General features: G+C 37.1%; 1 protein-coding gene across 12 annotated transcripts in view; it reads left to right on the top strand.

Annotated features, from left to right (window-relative positions):
- DOCK7 (dedicator of cytokinesis 7) overlaps positions 1–22662 on the top strand; it is a 233067-nt gene that overhangs the window by 21423 nt on the left and 188982 nt on the right. For all 12 annotated transcript variants that reach the window (XM_058717167.1, XM_058717161.1, XM_058717162.1 and 9 more), the window contains exons 2-7: positions 5451–5556; positions 16200–16375; positions 16564–16632; positions 21468–21597; positions 21693–21905; positions 22254–22339. In XM_058717167.1, coding sequence (XP_058573150.1) covers positions 5451–5556; positions 16200–16375; positions 16564–16632; positions 21468–21597; positions 21693–21905; positions 22254–22339 — 780 coding nt within the window. The remainder of the gene's footprint in view (positions 1–5450; positions 5557–16199; positions 16376–16563; positions 16633–21467; positions 21598–21692; positions 21906–22253; positions 22340–22662) is intronic.

Below are 22662 nucleotides of genomic sequence, written 5' to 3' on the forward strand. Positions count from 1 at the left end.
AGCTAGTCCTTTTTTGCCTTGTCTCTGATGTATTCTCTTACCTGATATATTGCCTGGTATATCCTTCTACCCTTCCCTTCTTTTTTTAAAATTTTTTGGGACAGAGAGAGACAGAGCTGAACGGGGGAGGGGCAGAGAGAGAGGGAGACACAGAGTCGGAAACAGGCTCCAGGCTCCGAGCCATCAGCCCAGAGCCTGACGCGGGGCTCGAACTCACGGACTGCGAGATCGTGACCTGGCTGAAGTCGGACGCTTAACCGACTGCGCCACCCAGGCGCCCCTACCCTTCCCTTCTTCTCTGACTTTTATGTTATGTATAAACAGTGCCAGTTCCAAGAGATCTTATTTTCTTCTTTGACATAGAACATTGTGGCTCTTTTCTGTGACTTTATAGGAAAAGCTCGACTAAGCTCTTTTTTATTTTTGTCTAAACTCTCCTTACTCCTCTTTTTTGTTAAATTGTATTTATTTGTTTTTAGATTTATTTTATTTTTTAAGTAAGCTCTACGTGGGACTTGAACTTAGAACCCTGAGATCAAGAGAGGTTAAGGTCTACCAGACTCCCCTCTCCTTACTCATCTTTACTAAGGTTTTACTTCTGATCCCATGAAGAATGACTAGAGATGAGAGAGGCCCAGATTGGTCATTCTGGAAATCATAGTCAGATGGGGCATCTAAAGTGGGAGGAGATTAGAAGAAAGATTAAATGCAACATAATTTCCTTCAGGATGTGAGTCCTTTGTTGGTTATTTCCAATATCCTATGGTGAATGACCTTAGTGAGTGCTTTCTCTTGTGAAAATTATAATGCCTGTTGACATAATAAGGGAGCTTGTGGAAATGGAGAGAATTGATAAGAAGACAAATAGGTCAAGTATTCCATCATGTTCTTTTGGGTGGGGTAGATGGTATTCTCTCATAATTTAGGAGCATGAGTACCTATGGAATTTTTGATTTATTCTTTCCACTTTGCAGTTAATATTAATAGCTTATTAGAAGTAAAAAAGACTTCCCTGTATTTCCCTGCTATAGAGCTATCACTAGGAGTAGGAAAAATAATTATTGGAAAAAGCAATCTACAGTAGTCTCCCATTATCCACAGTTTTACTTTCCGCTGTCAACCTTAGAGAGCAGATGATTCTCCTTCTGACCATCCAGCATGTCTCATTTTAGTAATAGCCTAATGTCACGTTGTAGTGCCTACAGCATTCACCTCACTTCGTCTCATCATGTAGGCATTTATCATTTCACATCACAAGAAAAAAGAATACAGTACAATAAGATATTTTGAGAGAACACATTTATATAACTTTTATTACAGTATATTGTTTAATTGCTCTATTTTATTAGTTATTGTTAATCTCTTTGCCTCACTTCTAAAAAAATTATTTAAATTCAAGTTAGTTAACATACAGTGTAGTACTTACATATAACACCCGTTGCTCATCCCAACAAGTGCCCTCCTTAATACTCATCATTTGTAAATTAAACTTTTTCATAGGTAAGTATGTATAGGAAAAAACATATAGATAGGGTTCAGTATAATCCAGAGTTTCAGGCATCCACTGGGGGTCTTAGAGCTATTCACTATGGGTAAGGACTCTTTTATGATAAAGGACTTTAACTGATATAGGAACTATATTTATTCAGCATTTTTTTTGTCTTGAATACTTCGGGCCATAGTGTGGTTAAGAGATTTTATTTCTTGGGAAAATTTTCTCAGTACCATTCCATGAAATCTTTTCATGCAGAGGGTCTCAGTATGAATACATCCCTTGTTTGGGCAATATTTTTATTGCTATCATAGCCCATATGGAAATGATTTTTATTTTCAAGTTACTACTAATTTTGTTTTTGGGGGAAATTTTGTCATATAGAAATAAGACAAATATTTGTAGCATGGGGATTATCTTTTGTTGTATGTCTCTTTTAATAAAGAAAAGATCATCTCTTTTTGAGGAAACCATATTTCACTTAAGTTTCACTGCTTAACATCTTCTGAAAACAGGATATGTCTTCCACTTAATTGATGGTATGGTGGTTAATTGGCAATTTTTTTTTTCTTAGCTGTACATGAAGTAGTAGCAGGTCTTAACAACTAATGACATCCTGTGTTTGATAAAATTCAGATTACTCATGGTTTAGCCCCAGAAACAGTGAGGTAGTGCTGAGATTGGTAGACCGAGTTGAATAGCTCTGAGGAAGGGAGACACAGAATATTTGTTCTATGTTGCCCTACGAAAAACTTTTTCATATTCTCATCTAAGTCTTAAAAGAATCAGGAGAGTGGGGCGCCTGGGTGGCGCAGTCGGTTAAGCGTCCGACTTCAGCCAGGTCACGATCTCGCGGTCCGTGAGTTCGAGCCCCGCGTCAGGTTCTGGGCCGATGGCTCGGAGCCTGGAGCCTGTTTCCGATTCTGTGTCTCCCTCTCTCTCTGCCCCTCCCCCGTTCATGCTCTGTCTCTCTCTGTCCCAAAAATAAATAAAAAACGTTGAAAAAAAAATTAAAAAAAAAAAAAAAAAGAATCAGGAGATTTTAAGGCCTTTAAACTAAACACAATAGTGAGCACCCATAATATAGGCTTCATTAAGAGGACTAAGGGAAATTCTAAACTGAAGTGAACTTTCTTGTCTTCTCACATCTGGTGGAAAGTACAGAGAATTCCCTTCTATATTTCCCCAGCAAGTTTCCCTTGTTATTAACATCCTGAGTTAGTGTGGTACATTTGTTTTAATTGACGAGCCAATATGGATACATTATTATTAACTACAGTCCTTAGATTACATTGGGTTTACTCTTTGTGTTGTACATTCTGCAGGTTTTAACAGATGTATAAGGAATCTATCTACCATTGTAGAATCATACAGAATAGTTTTGTTGCCCTAAAAATTCCCTATGCACTATTTATTTGTCTCTTTTCCTCCCCATCCCAACCTGGGCAACCCCTATGTTTTTTAATGTCTCCATAGTTTTGCCTTCTCCAGAATGTCACATAGTTGAAGTCCTACAGTAAGTAGACTTTTCAGACTGGATTGTTTCACTTGCAGTATTCTTTTAAGGTTCTTCCATGTCTTTTGTCACTTGATGTCCTATTTCTTCTTGTTGCTGAATAATATTGCATTGTATGGATGTACCACACTTCGTATATCCATTTACCTACTGAAGGATAAACTTCTAGGTTCCAGCAGTTATGAATAACGAATTAGTCTTTTATAACACACAAAAATGTCCTAAAGTACCTCAGATCACTGAGGTAATGCAGTATCTTGAGATTTAAAGAAAACCTTTTTCACCTTTATATGAAAAGTTTCTAATTGAGTAGTAGGCTCAAAACAGTGCTTGACAAATGTGTGGAATGATTGAATATGAAAAAAGGAAAGGGGTATGGAAGAGAAGAAAGAGGGGAAAGATTGTATCATAAATTTGGATAATTTTTGGAAAATGAGATTTTGTAGAAATTCAGCTGGAAATTTGAACGGGGACCAAGATGCAAAGGGCTCTGAATTCAGAGCATGAGAACACTGCAGGACGCAAGTATCATCAAGCTGGCCCAGAAACCAGGTCATTAGACGTGTTTCAGCTGATTTGCAGTAAAATGGTAGGAGAAAGTAGGGTTTAGATTTTGGAAAAGAGTAAAAAAAAAAAGCAAAACCCAGAAGGCTAGTTTTGTAAAATAAGGAAGTGGCCAGTTGGTGATCGTAGTGTAGAAGTTAGATAGTGACTACAGAAAGTTAATTGCACAAAATCTATGGATAGTGGTGTTTATTTTATATTGTGTTATAATTTCTTTTTTGGGGGGTTATAATTTCTATTTAATAAAAATGTTACTAATGCGGGGAAGTTATTTATTGGATTTGGGACTCACTGAATATTTTGCTTTATAGTTTTGGAAAATGTAAGGAAAATGGGAGACTAATGAGGTATAAAGTCATTTGAATTTCTTCTTTCTTTTTTTAATATTTATTTATTTTTGAGAGAGAGAGAGAGAGAATGAGCAGGGGAGGAGCAGAGAGAAAGGGAGACACAGAATCCGAAGCAGGCTCCAGGCTCTGAGGTGTCAGCACAGAGCCTGACCTGGAGCTCGAACCCACGGAATGTGAGATCATGACCTGAGCTGAAGTTGGATGCTTAACTAACTGAGCCACCCAGGTGCCCCAAAAGTCATTTGAATTTCTAAAATATTTCTGTTTCAGAAATGCTATTTCAGTAAATTTGAAATACTAGTATGCCCCCAAGGGTCACTAACCAGCTTGAAATTGTGGAACTTTTAAACTCTAATCCTAATTCAAATAAAGATTTATCTGTTGTATTTATGGTAATTCTTTTGTGATTTACTTCATTTGTCAAAAAGTTCAGTAATATTGTATATTTCATAGGGCTAACCAGTCACCTGTTTTGAGTGCCACATGCTAAATATTTTAGGGAAAACAATGGTGAATTAAACACTGCCTCTTTTTATATAGAGTGTATATAAAATGTGGAAAAAATAACTAGGAAGGAGGAAAATGCATTAGATTATAAATGAAAGTCTTAATGAAAGGTGGAATTATTTTTGTTTGGGGTGAGCTATCATAAGTTTGTATACAGTTCCTGTCATTTAGGTTTTACCCTTAAAACTAGTTAAGAATTGAATTTGTGGATACAGGACAGAAACAACATTGTGGAAAACAATTTATGTTCACTGACAAGAATTTGGGAAAGGCCATGCAAGGCTGGAACCAGGTGATCAGGGTCAGATCGTGGAAAGCCATTAATGCCATAGTATTAAGGTGATTTTCTGTTACTTAAGTAAAAATAGGGAATAGTTTTCTGGGGCATGAATGAAGAGCTAACAATATTAGATAGGAAAGAAGCGTTTTTTTCTTCCTAATTCTTTGTTTATAAAATATTTTAGAATTTTATATCTTTAAGATATGCACATTTTAATATATATATGTTATTATAGCTTCTTGCTCTGTCATAAGCCAAAATATGTTCCCTGAAATGCCATATACAAAAAAAAACTTCTGTAAGTTGGCTTTCACTTTTCTGTCCTACATCAGCATAAAGATGTTGTACTGTAATTATAGGCAGTATTTACTGAAATATCTTACAAATTTATGACCCTATTGATACTCTGAGATTTTGTTGGTTTTTGAATGGATATTTAATATACTTAGTTTCTTACCATTTTAAACTAAGTTGTTTTCTTTTTAATTTTTTTATATGTTTATTTCTTTTTGAGGGAGAGAGAGACAGAATGCAAGCAGGTGAGGGGCAGAGAGAGAGGGGGACACAAAATCTGAAGCAGACTCCAGGCTCTGAGCTGTCAGCACAGAGCCCTATGTGGGACTCGAACTCATGAACCACAAGATTATGACCTGAACTGAAGTTGGATGCTTAACCGACTGAGCCACCCAGGCGCCCCGGTTGTTTCTTTTTAAAATAATATATTTGCTTTCTTTGTTGTAGAACTGTGGCTGCTGAAGTCAGGAAGCAGATCTCTGGACAATACAGTGGTTCTCCCCAACTGCTCAAAAACCTCAACATTGTTGGTAATATATCCCATCATACCACAGTAAGTAGCATATTTAAAATATGGAATGTTACTGGTGTGTTACTGACGAGGCCATGACAAAATAGTGGAAAGACAAGACCAATAGATTTTGGGTTCTATCAGTAGTCTCATAAACTTACTTGTTGCTACCCCTGTCTTTCCTGAAATTTGAGTTGGAGAATAATGTTAGGAGGTGTGATACAGGTGTTGATTTCTGAGTCAACTTTGAAACTTTACATTCAGGATTTATCAACTCTGGAACTTTATAGGTAAGACTTCCCAGATCCAAGTTGATTCATTACAGGAACCTTTAGGAATCTGTTCTAGAAATAGTTACTGAAGGCAGCATTAGATAAATATGTGGATTTGTAGTATTGTATGTCCCCTTTAATAGAAGGGAATATACAATTATTGAATCATTGCCTTAATCAGGTGCTATGTCAGAGACATAAACATGTTTTTTTCTTTTTTTAAAGTTTTATTTATTTATTTTGAGGGTGAAAGAGGGGGAGGGGCAGGGAGAGAGGGAGAAAGAGAATCCCAAGCAGTGTCTATGCTGTCAGTATAGAGCCTGATGGCCTCCGTCTCACAAACTGAGATCATGACCTGAGCCAGAATCAATAGTTGGATGCTTAACCCACTGAGCCACCCAGGTGGCCCTAAACGTGGGTTTTCTTATTAAGGAAACTGGCATGAGGATAATCAATTTTGATAAAAAATGGATACTTATTAGAGTAAGAATATAAATTAAAACTATGCCTCTATTTGTCAAAAATTAAAAAAGTAGTTAAGAGTAACTTTTGGGGGCACCTGGGTGGCTCAGTCGGTTGAGCGTCTGACTTCGGCTCAGGTCATGACCTCGCAGTTGGCGAGTTTGAGCCCTGCCTCGGGCTCTGTGCTGACAGCTCAGAGCCTGGAGCCTGCTTTGGATTCTGTGTCTCCCTCTCTTTCTGCCCCTCTCCCGCTCATGCTCCCTCTCTCTCTCTCTCTCTCTCTCTGTCAAAAATAAATAAACATTAAAAAAAAATTTGGGGGGTACCTGAGTGGCTCAGTCGGTTAAGCGTCGGACTTCAGCTCAGGTCGTGATCTCACAGTCTGTGAGTTTGAGCCCCGCATAAGGCTCTGTGCTGACAGCTCAGAGCCTGGAGCCTGTTTCGGATTCTGTGTCTCACTCTCTCTCTGCCCCTCCCCTGCTCATGCTCTGTCTCGCTCTGTCTCAAAAATAAATAAAAACATTAAAAAAAAAAAAAAGTGACTTTGGTGGAATTATGTATTTACACTTTTTTTTTTAAAGCTTATTTATTTTTGGAAGAGAGTGCGTGCATGCGTGTTCAAGCAGGGCAGGGGCAGAGAGAGAGAGGGAGACAGGATCCAAAGCACTCTCTGTGCTGACAGCAGAGCCCTATGCGGGACTGGAACTCAAAACCGTGAGATCATGACCTGACCTGACCTGAAGTCAGAGGCTTAACCGACTGAGCCACCCAGGCGCCCTATTAACACTTCATTTAGGTACTAAATGGTACCAATTATTGAAAAAAGATGGTATGACAGAATATAGCAGTTTGATTGCCTTGTAATGACGTGTTTATAATGTTTGTGTTTTTAAAAGTTTTAAAGATGAAATTTAATAACAGTTACATGCTGATTGGAGAAACTTTAGAATATATGGATTTCTGGGTGATTTCAATGTACATGGAGGTGATTCTTTTAATACCCTCTCAGAATCTTGAACTCCTTTTCTGTACTGATAACCTATGTCTCGTATCATACCTCAGCTACTGACTTCCATAGTCATACCTTAGATTTGGTCATTATAAATAATTTTAACCCCTTTGTAATCTCAGTTTTATGCTTCTTACTCTCTGGCTACTACGTCTTATCTTTCTTGCTCTCTTGTTTTGGTATCCTGACTCCCAGCTGTCTTTCACCCCCACCAGAATCTAGAATCCATGATTCTACTAACTTTTTCCTGCCCCTCACCTTTCGATGTTTTCTTTTCTTTCCTTACCAAACTTAAATTATTTGTTGATCGTCATAATTACTCTCTTGCATATACATACCCTTGAGTTCCTTAACTTCTCATGTCATCAGCACACCTGAAGTGCTTTTCAAATCCAGCTCTCTGCTTGTTTCATACCTGCACTTAGCTGAGTGTGGCTCGAGAAAACACAATCCCATTGACTGGTCTCAGTTTATGACCACTCACTTACGTTGGCTTTAACATTTCCAGGCAAATGGTATATTTTCCTAGTCCATTCATTCTCCTACTGTTTTAGTTGACTTATTTCATGCCTCCTTCTCTTAACCCCTAATTGCTGATTCCCATTTTCACTCCTAGGATGACTTGGCTTCATATTGCACTTGTGAAAATCGAAACAGTCAGAAAAGAACTTCCACATACTCCTACCAGCATTTGTGTTCACCGATTGTCATCTGTACCCATGTAGTCTACCTGTTTACTTGTTACTCTAGATGAACCACTAGTGAACAAGTGGAGGGATTAGTTAATCCCTACTTCTCTGTTATTCAAATATAGTACTTTAAGAATTCTCTCTTCTCTTTTATCACCTTTGCTCTTTATTTTCCTGATCATTCCCATCAGTATACAAACATACTATTATTTCTCCCATGAAAAAAACCCTGCTATTTTGCCCTACATTTCTACCTGTCCCCAGCCTCCAGTATATCTTTGCTCTTCTTTGCAACACAGTTCCTTCAAAGGGTTGTCAGAGCTTGATGACTGCAATTTTTCTTCTTGCATTCTCACTGGTAAAGTACTTTTTTAAACTATGAGAATCTTTAAACATACACAGAAATAGACTAGTGTAGACATTGTTATTTTCTTACTTAACCACAATGCTGTTATCACACTTAACAAAATTAACAGTAATTCCTTGGTATCATCTTATATACAGTACATGCTAGATTTCTTTGATTATCTCATAAATATCTTCATAGTTGGTTTATTCAAATGGAGATCCAAATAAAATTTATAGATGGGATTTAGTCTTAGATCACTTGTGTTAAAACCAAACCAAAAACAAACAAAGCATTTTCTCCCTCCCCCAACAACTACTACTACTACTTCTTCTCCTTCTTCTTCTTCTTTAACTTTTTAATTTTTATTTATTTATTTTTTTGAGAGAGAGAAAGAGAGAGAGCAAAGTGGGGAGGGTCAGAGAGAGAGGTAGAGAGAAATCCCAAGCAGGCTCTGGAGTGTCAGTGTAGAGCCTTTTGTGGGACTCGAACTCATGAACTGTGAGATGTTGACCTGAGCCAAAATCAAGAGTCAGATCCTTAACTGACTGAGACACTCAGGCGCCCCTGCCTCCCCCAGCTTCTAACTTTGTTTGATTTCATGCCATTGACTTGTTGAGAAAATCAAATTAGTTGTCTTATAGACTTGCCTGCCTTTTGGATTTTATGTTTGCTTTTTTGTAGACTTGTTTCTGTATCATTTCCTGTAACTGATTAGATTCTGGTTCAACCTTTTTGAAATTTCTTCCCTTATAGACTCGTTCTTCTATCTTCTGTATTTCCTATAACTGATTAGATTCTGTTTTAACAGCCTTATTGAGTTTTAATTCACATACCAAACAATTCACCCATTTAATTCACAAAATCAGTGGATTTAATACGTTCACAGAAATGTGCACCAATCTCCACAGTCAATTCAGAACATTTTCATCACCTCAAAAAGAAACTCTTCAGCTTATCACCCTTGTATCCTCCTCTGCCCCAGCCCAAAACAATCTCTGATCAAATACCAGAATTTTTGATGGTGTACCAGAAAGGATTGAAAGAGATCTTAACACTAAATATGTCAAATTCCAACATAATGATTGTTGAAATAAGACAATATCTTAACATTGCCTGTGAGAGGTTTTGTAGTGTTTCACTATTGCTTCTCATCACCCTTTAACCCTAGGTATTGCTCATCCACTTTCTTTTATAAAATCATGTTGCAGTCTCTTGCCTTGGGTCAGTGAATACAGGATCTTTCCTTGGAGCCTTGCAAAATAATTTATAATTGTAATCAGTTCATCACCATATTCCAAGACTAACCCAAGCATCTGTCTCTGCTGGGCATCAGAAAGAAGGGAGATAGTTGTATCAAAAATAAATTTGTTTCCATGATCCAAGTCTAACTAATACTGTACCTTGAAAGCCAGTGACCTGTGTGAGTTTGGGGAACAAGATTATTTATCCTATATTTAGTGTTTTAAAGAGAGTGTCATAGCTTCCTTCCCTACCCTAAGACTTACTTTTGATATGGCTGGTCATTCTTTGAGGGAAGATTAATTCTGAATTAGACATATACAAGGACTCCCAAATTTTGTCTTTATTTTCAATGAATAGTCGTTTGTGACACTTTGAATCCTGAAAGGTGTGCTGCCCTGCAGGTAATACCTGGGCAGAGAAGCATTGACTTAAAAAGATTAAAAAAAAGGTTCACTTAAATCTGTCTGTCTGTGTGTCTTTGTATCTGTCTATCTATCTATCATCTATCTATCTATCTTTTTGTATAGTATCTATTTGTATTGTGGTAAAATATACATAACATAAAATTGATCATTTTAACCATTTCTAGGTATACAATTCAGTGGCATTAAGTACATTCACAATGTTGTGCAATTATCACCACTATTACTACTATCCATTGCCAGAAATTTTTCATTATCCCAAGCTGACACCTCGTACTCATGAAATAATAACTCCCTGTTTCCCTCTCTTTCCAGTCCCCAGTTATATTTATTCTATTTCTGTCTCTATAAATTTATCTCCTCTATGTACCACATAAAGTACCATCATATGATATTTGTCTTTTTGTCTCTGGTGTATTTCACTCAGCAATGCTTCAAAGTTTCATCCATGTTAAGACTGAAGAATATACCGTTTTATGTGTATATCACATTTTGTTTATCCATTCATCTGTTGATGAACATTGGGTTGTTTGCACCTTTTGGCTGTTGGTAGTATTGCTGCTATGAATACGAGCATACAAGTAATCTGAGTCTTGATTTGCAATTTTTGGGTGGAGTACATAGACATGGAATTAGTAGATCATATGGTAATTCTCTTTTTTGGTATGATATTTTGGGAACATTCAAAAGGTTTCCAATTTCTTTATATCCTCTCCTGCACTTGTTTTCCAATGATGGATATGAACTAGTATCTTGTGTTTTTGGTTGCATTTCCCTGATTCCACAAATTTTATTATGTATTTTCATTTTGTTCGGTATATTTTTTAAATTTCACTTTTCAGACTTCTGTGACTCATAGGTTATTTGGAAGTGCATTATTTAGTTTCTAAGTGTTTGGAGATTTTCCTGTTATCTTTCTGTTGCTAATTTCTAATTTGATTATGTTATGGTCAGAGAATACACTCTGATTTCAGGTCTTTTAAATTTGTCGAGGTTGGTTTTATGCCTCAGGATATGGTCTGTCTTGGTATATGCTTTTTTGGGCTTTTTTTTTTAATGTTTATTTATTCTGTGAGAGGGACAGCAAGTAGGGGAGGGGCTGAGGGAGAGGGATAGGAGAATCTCTCCTGGGGCTCTATCTCATGACCTTGAGATCAGGACCTGAGCTGAAATCAAGAGTCAGACACTTAACTGACTGAGCCATGCAGGCACCTCTATGCTTTTTGGGGTTTTGAAAAGAGTGTTTATTCTGTTGTTATCGGGTAGACTGTTCTATAAATGTCAGTTAAATCCTGTTAGTTGATGTTGCTGTTGAGTTTTACCATATCCTTGTTGGTTTTCTCTTTGGTTGTCTATCAGTTGTCGAGAGAGAGATGTCTTGAAGTTTCCAGTTATAATTGTAGATATGTCTTATTTTTACTTTCAGTTCTGTTAGTTTTTGTTTCACATAATTTATAGTTATTTAGTACATACACCTTTAAGATTGCTGTGTCTTCATGTTGGATCATAGCTATTATCATCAGATAATGTCCTCCCCCCCTTTTTAAAGTTTATTTATTTATTTTGAGAAAGAGAGAAAGAGAGCGTGCACAAGCAAGGGAGGGTCAGAGAGAGAGAGAGGGAGAGAAAGAATCCCAAGCAGGCTCTGTGGTCCATTCTGCAAACTGTGAGATCATGACCTGAGCTGAGATCAAGAGACGCTTAACTGACTGGGCTACCCAGGCACCCTGGTAATGGCCCTTTTTATATACTACTTTGCTTTGCTTTCAAGTCTACTTAACTGATGCTAATACAGTGACTTCTGCTTTCTTTTGATTAATGTCTGTATGGTATATTTTTTTCCATTCCCCTATTTTAACTTCCTTATATTGTCTTATTTGAAGTGAATATTTTGTACACCATACAGGTGGGTCATATTTTAAAATTCATTCTGTCATTCTCTTTTGATTGGTGTATGTAGATCATTTACATTTAATGTTATTATTCTGCTAGGGCTTTAGTCTGCCATTTTAACTTTTGTTTGTTCTCTCTGTTTTTTGTTTTTCTGTTTTTTTTTAATCTTCCTGTGGGTTACCTGAACATTTTTTATAATTCCATTTTGATTTATCTATAGTGTTATTGATTGCGTGTCTTTGTATAGCCTTTTTAATGGTTGCTTAAGATATTATATGCACATAATTAATCACAAGACTGGTATTGACATTTTACCAATTTAGGTGAAGTCTAGAAATTTTATGTACCTTTCCATCCCTTTACCTTTATTGTATTATATGTAGACCTCCTTAGATAAGCAATAAGAGGAAGAAGTGCCTTGTAAGAGGAAGAAGTGCCTTGTTATTACTGCATATGAGTAGTCCCTATGTGGTCTCCACTGACACTGTGGGGGTGGAAGGCTCATACCTCCCAGGAGGTATGAGAATCTTAGTTCCCTCCTCTGATTTCTGTGATACCATGCTTGGTGAGGAGTGTTGGATGCCTTGTTACAGCTTTGTGAGGGTGAAGTCTAGCTTTCCACTTGGCCTTGCTTGTGTAGATAGGGTGGGTCCACAGTTTTTCACATTGTGTTTGGCTGCAGTAGAGTGATTATTGTCTAAAACTTTTCTATTTTGCTTTGTTGCCCCTTTCTTGGTCCTTTGGCTGGGAAGAACAGGATTTTGTTGGGGCTTCCGCTAACCCCAGCTTGCATCATCTTTTTTGGTGTTTCTGGTTTGTGAGCTTTTCTAGCTACAAGTCTGGAGTACATAAGGCAAAAAGAAATTTTAGGTAACCCACTGTTGTGCCATTCCTTGCATTCCAAGATCCCTGCTGATTTGCCTTTTTCTCTACCTTTTAGAGTCTTGAAAAAAATGTTTATTTTATAAAGAGAAAAAGAGACTGACAGACAGGGTGTGAGCAGGGGAGGGGAAAAAAGTGAGAGGGAGACACAGAAGCTGAAGCAGGCTCCTGGCTCTGAGCTGTCAGCACAGAGTCTAACGTGGGGCTCGAACCCACGAACCATGAGATCATGACCTGAGCTGAAGTCAGAAGCTTTTAACCAACTGAGCCACTCAGGGGCCCCATACAGTCTTTTTTTTTTTCAGTTTATTTATTCTGAGATAGGGACTGTGCATGAACAGGGGAGGGGCAGAGAGAGAGGGAAAGAGAGAATCCCAAGCAGGCTCCGCACTGCCAGCATAGAGACCAACACTGGGCTCAAACTCATGAAACTGTGAGATTATGACCTGAGCCAAACCAGGAGTCAGACGTGTAACTGACTGAGCCAGCCAGCTGCCCTTGGAGTCTTCTGATGTTTATTTTATATAGACTGTCCAGGGTTTGTAGTTTTAATTAGTGGGAAGAATAGGGAAAAATATGTCTACTCCATCTGCCAGGAAGTGGAAGTGTGTCTTTTGTGACTTTGAGTGTTTAACACTTTTTAATGTGCTAACTGGCCATTCCTCTATCTTCCTTTGTGAATGTCTTATCAGCTTTTCTCCCCCATTTGAGAGGTGGTTTGTTCTGTTATTATTGAGATGTAGGACTTCTTTTTTTTTAATACTAAAAAAATTTTTTTTTAATGTTTATTTATTTTTGAGAGAGAGAGAGACAGAGCATGAACAGGGGAGGGTCAGAGAGAGAGGGAGATACAGAATCTGAAGCAGTCTCCAGACTCCGATCTGTTAGCACAGAGCCCGACATGGGGCCGAACTCACAAACTGTGAGATCATGACGTGAGCCGAAGTCGGAAGCTCAACCAACTGAGCCACCCAGGCGCCCCGAGATGTAGGACTTCTTCATATATTCTAGACACCAATCTCTTGTTAAATATGTTTTGTGAATATTTTCTCTCAGTGGGGCTTGTCTGTTCATTTTCTTAACTGTCTTTAGATATATCAGATTTTTCTTTTATGATTATTTCTATATCATGTCTAAGAAACTTTTGCTTACTCCCAAATCATGAAGATGTTCTCCTATGTTTCCTTCTAGCAGTTTTATGGTTTTAGTATTTATATTTATGTCTATGATCCATCTCAGTTTGAATATATTGTGATGTAAGGATGGAGATTCATTCCCCCCAATATAGATATCCAGTTTTTTCAGCAATTTGGTTGAAAAATATTCCATTTCCCTATTGAATTGCTTCTTTCCCTGTATTAAGAACACCATGATAGTATATTATGTACTTGAGAGAATAGGTAAGATAGGATGCTTATGAGAGAAAACCCATGAATTTAAGAACTTGAAGACCCCCCCCCCCCGGCTTTTTTTTAAGTAGACTCCATGCCCAACGTGGGGCTTGAACTCACAACCCTGAGATTGAGAGTTGCCTGCTCTACCAACTGAGCCAGCTAGGCACCCCTTGAAGACGCATTTTAAAATTTTGCTCTGTCATTTGTGGCTCCTTTATTTTCAGGAGTTTGACTTCTTTGAGCACAAATGCCTTTATTTGTAGAATTGAAATACTGATTATCTCTAGCGTACAGGGTTTAGGAGAGTTTGAATGAAAACACATGTAATGATAATAATAGCTACTGTCTTTGAGTGTTTATGATATGCTAGTTATTTATTGTTTTACTTAACTGTCTTTAAAATGTTGCTTTACCTGTTGCTAGTTGTTCAGTCCAAAGCAGCATAGATTAATGCACCTCTATTTAGTAACATATACCTGCAAGTCTCAGTGTTTTTATCCAGTTGAACATCCTGTGAAATTACATGTTCATATTTTCATTGTTCTACAACTGCACATTTGTTATATAATTCTTCATGGTTTTGCTTAAAAATTTTTTCTTGTGTCAGATAGGAAGTAGAGTATCTTATTAAAAAGTATAATTTCATTGTGGCTAAGGAATTCCGAGAATATTCTATTATTGCTAATAGATACTTTTACTATTAGTTTCCTGTGGCTGATGGAACAAATTACCACAAACTGTGTGGCTTAAAGCAACAGAAATTTATTCTCTCACAGTACTGGAGTCCAGATCCTGATATCAGTGGGCAGAAATCAAGGTTTTGGTGAAGTTATATACACTCCCTTCAGAGGCTTCCTTCAGAATCAGTTCCTTGCCTCATTCAGATTTTGGTGGCTGCTTGAGGCCGTATCACTTCTGTCTAAGGCCAGAATCTTCAAATTTCTCTTTGCTGTGTCTTCATATGGCTTTCTCCTCTGTGTGGTCCAAATAGCCTCTGTCTTCATATGAAGACATATATGATTGCACTTAGGACCCACTCATATAATCCAGAATAATATCCCCATTTTAACATCCTTAATCATATCTTCAAATACCCTTTTATTTGTATTTATTTTTTATTTTTTGTCATTTAAGGTCCATGGGTTGGGATGTGGAGATCTTTGGAGGACCATTTTCAGCCTACCACAGACTGGTTTATGTAGTTTTACTAGAATAATTAACAATAACAACCAATAAGGTAAAAGCGCTGCTTAGGAACTTAGCAATGACAATTTCAAAGATATAAAAAACAAAAAAAGAATCCTTCTGAAGAGCATTTTGTCACTGTATTCTAAAACTGTTAATTATCTTTACCAATTTTATGTGAGGGGAATGGGCAAAATCTAAGCCAGAAGATTATAGTATGACCCAAAGAATAAACAAGTAGAAGGCGGCCAACACTTTGTGGTTTCTTTAGTGCATCTGGCTGAACTTCTGCTGACATTTTATTTTATCCTTTTTTTTTTATGTTTATTTTTGAGAGACAGAGCATGAGTGAGGGAGGGGCAGAGTGAGAGGGGGACAGAGGATCTGAAGCAGGCTCTGCACAGACAGTGGCAAGCCCCATGCCGGGGTCAAACTTCCCAACCGTGAGATAGTGACCTGAGCTGAAGTCAGATGCTCAACTGACTGAGCTACCCAAGTACCCATTATTATATTTTTTAAAATGTTTATTTATTTATTTTGAGAGAGACACAGTGTGTGTGCGTATGCATGCACGTGTGTGAGTGGGAGAGGGGCAGAGAGAGAGCAAGCCCAAACGGGCTCCGAGCTGTCAGCACAGAGTCCATTATGGGGCTCGATCTCAGAAACTGTGAGTTCATGACCTGAGCTGAAAACAAGAGTCTGGTGCTTAATAGACTGAGCCACCCAGGTGCCCCTCTGCTGACATTTTAGAAGTAACGTTTAGAAATGACTACAAAAATGTGTATTTTTTAAAATAATAAATTTCTTTTGCTTAAAGTGTAAAATTTTCACATCCACCTCTTCTTTTCTACTCACCTCTCACACCCACCCCTCTTTATAAAAATAGGTGCCCCTTACTGAAGCAGTGGATCCGGTGGATTTGGAAGAATACCTCATTACTCATCCTTTAGCTGTGGATTCTGGGCCTTTAAGGGATTTGATTGAATTCCCTCCAGATGACATTGAAGTTGTTTATAGTCCTAGGGACTGTAGAACCCTTGTTTCAGCTGTACCTGAAGAAAGGTAAGGAGACATTTACCTATATTTGATTTTAGTGTAACTGGAAAGATTACCTTGCTTGATTTTACTTGGGTCCTATTTCTTGTGGTGGTGGTGTTTCCTATTATATGACCATGAACTGCAGCAACCAAATTCACAGACATCAATGCTTTCCTTACGAAATTACTAATGTATTTTCTTTTTTGAAATAGTGAAATGGATCCACATGTTAGAGATTGTATAAGAAGTTATACAGAAGACTGGGCAATTGTGATCAGAAAGTAAGTCATATATTTATTATAACATTAAAAAATACTGAGTAGGATGTATAAAGGTATTAAGGTAGATTAATAATAATTATGAGACCTGGAGCACCTGGGTGGCTTAGTTGGTTGAGCTTCTGACTTCAGCTCAGGTCATAATCTCCTGGTTCATGAGTTCAAGCCCCACATTGGGCTTGCTGCTGTCAATGCAGAGCCCTCTTCAGACCCTCCTCTGTCCCTCTCCCACTTGCTCTCTCTCAAACATAAATAAAACTTAAAAAAAAAAAATTATGAGACCTGAAAATTCATTTGAAAAAACAGTTGAAGAAGCAAGAAGAACCTTTTGTTTATAGATATGTTCTGGTTAGGAGTTCTGCAATTACTGCTGCTTACTTCACTTACTTTCCTTGTAAAACAATATGTTTGTCAGTAGTATTTCTGTATTATCATAGGTCATTAATAACGAATAATATATAATTATAATAACTTATAGTCTAATTCTTTTGGGAATTCATGGGTAGGTATTGATGAATAATTTGTATTTCTTTTTTAAAAAAAATTTTTTTTTCAACGTTTATTTTATTTTTTGGGACAGAGAGAGACAGAGCATGAACGGGGGAGGGACAGAGAGAGAGGGAGACACAGAATCGGAAACAGGCTCCAGGCTCCGAGCCATCAGCCCAGAGCCTGACGCGGGGCTCGAACTCACAGACCGTGAGATCGTGACCTGGCTGAAGTCGGACGCTTAACCGACTGCGCCACCCAGGCGCCCCAATAATTTGTATTTCTCAAAAAGAATCCAGTTTATTGAAACTTAAATAGTTAAGTTAAATTGAATAGCCTGTTTTCTAGATCAAGCTGTTTGAAAGGCCTCTACCCTTTATTAACTAACTAAATATTTATAGATCCTTGACCTGTACGTCTAATCAGGTAAATATTTAAAAAAAATAATGTTTTGTTCTCCCACAAAATTTATTTTTCTAATGGATGGTGTTTGAGATATCAAATCAGATTAAGAAATAAAAGTTTCCTTTGCTAATTTTAATTTGCATAATTAAAAGTCTACATACTGAAAATTCTTAGCCTTATTTTATTTTTCTAAAGGAAATGTAATGACTGAAGTAGTGGAGAATTCTGTTATGACATAGTTTTCAAAAATGAAGTTATCTGTGCTAACTTGTACTAGCAACAGTGATGTATCCTTTGCTTATTGTTTTGTCCTTATGGCTGCTGTCTTATTTCACTGGGTTTAATATTATGTTAAGCATCACTTGGGGATACTGCTGACATGCTTTTTAGTTTTAGTGTGACCTAATAAAAGCCAGTCTGTTACCCATTATAAAGAAGAGCTGTTTTTATGAACTTACAATTTTGATAAGGATTTCAATAACTAGATTTATTAGTGAATAAAACTGTTTCTCTGTCAAATAACTCAAAAATCTTTACTTCTATGCATGTATGTTAAAAACTTCTAATCAGAAATCTTAATATAATATAAACATTAATCTCAGAATCATGGAGTCTGCTACTTAACTCCCATCATGGGGTGCTGACCTTGGTTTAGACAAAGAGGTAAGGTAGTTAACATTTTTGGGTACTTACTATGTGTAGGGCATTTTATTGGGCACTTTATCTCAGTTAAGTTTCCAACAGATAAGATTGTTCAGGCTCAGAGCAGTTAAGTAATGTCTTTGAGGTCCCACAACCAGAAAATAGGATAGCCAAGATTAGAAGCTAGGAGCATCAGATTCTAATGCTTACATTTTTTCTGTTACATCAGATATTATTTATCATTGGCGGTATAGTAAATGGCAAAGGGGGTACTTTTATTGGACTACAAGTTTTAAAGTATCCCTGAAAGATAGAAGATAGGTGTGATTGGAACATAAGAGGAAACCATAATGCAGAATAATCTAAGGAGAAGATATATGAAGAAGCCTTGGTAGCACTTTAAGCTCAGAAACAGTGAACTGAGGCAATGGAAGGGAGACCTCGGGTAACTGTTTGACATTCGGTTACTTTGAAATCCCCTGTACCCTGTTTATACAGGAGTGGCTGCTGCAGAGGTATCTGCCTCATTTTTAGAGCATCATTTTTAGAGCTCATTTTAGAGCATTATGGGTCTTGAGCTGTTAATATAGTGGCCAGGGTGGGCATGCCATGGAAGAAGAAGGAACCCTTCATTCCTGGAAAAGTAGATACTGGCAGATTCTGCCTGGCAGCATGATTTGCTTCTTCTCCACAACCACCGGATATGGGGTGAGCGAGGCAGATACAGTATTTCCAGACAGATATGGGGTTATAAATTTAAAAATGAACACAGAACCCAAAATTGCCAACTATTTGATGAAGATCAGCATGCTTCAAAAGAATTATCAAACTACAAATAACAGAACTAACAATTGAAAGTTGGCAATAGAGCGGCGCCTGGGTGGCTCAGTCAGTTGAGTGTCCACCTTCAGCTCAGGTCATGATCTCATGGCTCGTAAGTGTGAGCCCTGCGCCGGGCTCTGTGCTGACAGCTCAGAGCCTGGTGCCTGCTTTGGATTCTGTGTCCATCTCTCTGCCCCTCCCCTGCTCGTGCACTGTCTCTCTTTCTCTCTCTCAAATATAAATAAACATTAAAACATATATATATCCTCAAGGAGACATGAAAGGATATGGTAATCGTGTAAAAATCAACTAGTTATCTTTGGAAATTAATATTTTATTCAGCGAAAACATATAAAAAACTCAGCAGATGGTCTTATTGGCAAAGTGGACATCATGACCAAAGGGTGGAATAGTAAGCCAAAAGGTATGGTGGAGGTAACTCTTATGGAGAAAAAAAATGTAGGGTGAGGGGGATGGGGAGAGCCAAGAAGAGGGGCTGAATTTCCTACTTTGTAGAACTAATCAGAAGAGACCTTACTAATAAGGTGAATTTGAGCCAAGACCTGAAGGGAGTAAGGAAGTGAGCCCTTTGGATTTCAGGAATGTATTAGGCAGAGGGGAGAACAGCATATGCAGAGGCTCCATACTGGAAGCCTGCTACGGGTGTTCAAAGAATAGCAAAGAGGTCGATGTGACTGGAATAGAATAAATGAGGGAGAGAACGCTGAGATATGAGGTCATACATAACATTGGTGGTGTGTGTATGGGGTTGGATGGGTAATCCTGTAGAGCCTTATCATAGCAACCAGCCGGAGGTCAGAGTGTTAATTTATAAGAGTATTGATTGGGGCACCTGGGTGGCTCAGCTGGTTAAGCATCTGACTCTTAGTTTCGGCTCAGGTCATGATCTCATAGTTCATGAGTTCCAGCCCTGTGTTGCGCTCTGCGTTGACAGCATAGAGCTTGCTTGGGATTTCTCTCTCTCTCTCTCTCTCTCTCTCTCTCTCTATCTCTCTCTCTGCCCCTGACTCTCTGTCTCTCTCTCTCTCTCTCTCTCTCAAAATAAATAAATAAACTTAAAAAAAAAGAAGCTTTAAGAAAAAAGACTATTGATCATGAATCATGTCATTCTCAGCTCTTTTGAATTTTATACTGTCAATTAATTTTTTAGGACATAAAGGAGGCAGAATGCAACACATTTCTTTTGTTAGAGCAGCTTAGACATGCAACTTCACAAATTAAGACACTTTAAAAATTTCATGAAAGAGTAAAACATCTGCTTTTGAGTAATACCTTTTATGTTATTACATTGAATATCGTTATTTTAGTTCTTCCAGAGGAAAATGCTGTCTTTTATTTTGTGATTATGCAGTGATATGATCGTGTAGCTGCTATTTTAATATCTTTAGCAACAAGACACAATATGAATGACTCATATCATGTGTGATTCCTTACTATTTCATAAATTCACTGGTGGCAAGAACCATATCATCCTCTGGTAATCATAATTGTTTTTGCTCCAATTAAAATTTTCCCCAGTTGGGCTATATGAAGTGTGGAACAGTAATTGCTCTTGGATCTTGGTGTCTGTTGAATGCTCTTGGATATTCGGTTTTTAGGCAAGAAAGTTACATTAATTTCAGAGTTATTCTAAGTCTAATACATATATTACGTAACAATATATGTTACGTAATATATGTATGCAGTGGTGGAGATCTTGCTGTTTTTTATTTTAAAAGTCTGCAGCGTTAGGGGCACCCGGGTGGCTCAGTCGGTTGAGCATCCAACTTCGGCTCAGGTCATGATCTCCCTGTTCCTGAGTTTGAGCCTCGTGTCAGCTCAGAGCCTAGAGCCTGTTTCAAACTCTGTGTCTCCCTCTCTCTTTCTGACCTTCCCCCACTTGCGCTCTGTCTCTCACTCTCTCAAAAATAAAAATAAACATTAAAAAAATTTTTGTTAAAGTCTGCAGTTTTAGCTTGTTTAAGATCATTTATACATAATGAGATATAGGAACTTTTTTGGCTATTTGAAATTTTAAGATTCAGTGCTTTATATTTTTCTGCCTTTAAAAAATTTACATTGTTATGAATGTAATACATATTCTCTACTCTCTCATTTTATTCTTTAACCTGGTTTCTCATTCTTTTTACTGAAAAGAAAAAAGTTCTCTGAATTGAAAGAGTACAACTCTGAATTGAAAGTACAACTTAAGTTATATATACATGGTTCCCATGGAAAGAAGGAGAATATAGTTTACTTCTGGAATCTCATTATCTGTTCTCTAGTTGAAATAAAGGAACTGTTAATGGAAGTCTTCCTAATCGATCACTCTGGTTAAATGTTTGACACAATCAAAACTGCTGGGATGTATCCTTATTAATGTAAAGAAGTAATACAGAGAACAGTGGGCTTATTACATCATGATGAAAATGAAAAATTTCCAAAAACTGATATGTATTTAACTATTTTATTTTGAATAGATATCATAAACTGGGAACAGGATTTAATCCTAATACATTAGATAAACAGAAAGAAAGGCAAAAAGGTTTGCCAAAACAGGTCTTTGAATCTGATGAAGCTCCAGATGGCAACAACTACCAGGATGAGCAAGTAATACTTTTATTTTTAAATTATTACAAGAAATTATTTTAAAGTAGTTTATTTTTTAATTTCTTAATTAATATATTTAATGTTTTGCACAACAGGATGATCTTAAAAGACGTTCAATGTCAATAGATGATACTCCAAGGGGTAGCTGGGCCTGCAGTATTTTTGACTTGAAAAATTCGCTTCCTGATGCTCTGCTTCCTAATTTACTTGATCGAACACCCAATGAAGAAATAGACCGTCAGAATGATGACCAAAGGAAATCAAACCGTCACAAGGAACTCTTTGCTCTGCACCCATCACCAGATGAGGTATAGATGTTTATATATAAAGAAGCAGATGATTATTAAGATAGATATTTTGGGAATATCACATAAAGTATTCTAATAATATAGGGAATAAAACAACTGAAACATAGGTATAACTTCTAGTAAATGAAATATATATATATTATGCTTAATATATAACTTAATATAATTTCTATGAATTGAGCACATTTAGGATCTAATGAGTTCTCTTTGAGGGTAAATTGGTCCTTATTTTCTCTGCTCAGTTGTGAAGACTAAAAGTATTAGATTAATAAAATAAGTTTTTAGAAAATTATAAAGGGTTGACATATGATAAGAATGTTCATTTTAGTATTGCTTGTCAATTTGTAGGAAGAGCCAATAGAACGACTTAGTGTTCCTGATGTGCCCAAAGAGCATTTTGGTCAAAGACTTCTTGTAAAATGTTTATCACTCAAGTGAGTATTTATTTTGTTTACTGTATAGCTTTTATTTTTCAAATAACATTTTGAGTATTAGTATAACAATCCTAGTAGATTTTATGCTTGTATTTGTGTCCTTTTGAGAAGTATTGTTCTTCTATACGTAATTTTAAATGCTACTAAGCATTAAAACTATTGTATGAAGGTAAGCTTTAAGAACATTTTTGCCTCACAGGTGAAGATGACTTTTTGTCACAGCTATATAATTAGTCTTAAAACTTGAACAAAAATTTGCTGAATTTCTTGTGTTTACCAGACACTGTACTTGGCTTGGGGAATATAAAGGCAAAGTATCTTTT

The sequence above is a fragment of the Neofelis nebulosa genome, chromosome 2, assembly GCF_028018385.1.
Source record: "Neofelis nebulosa isolate mNeoNeb1 chromosome 2, mNeoNeb1.pri, whole genome shotgun sequence".
Taxonomy (NCBI): Eukaryota; Metazoa; Chordata; class Mammalia; order Carnivora; family Felidae; genus Neofelis; species Neofelis nebulosa.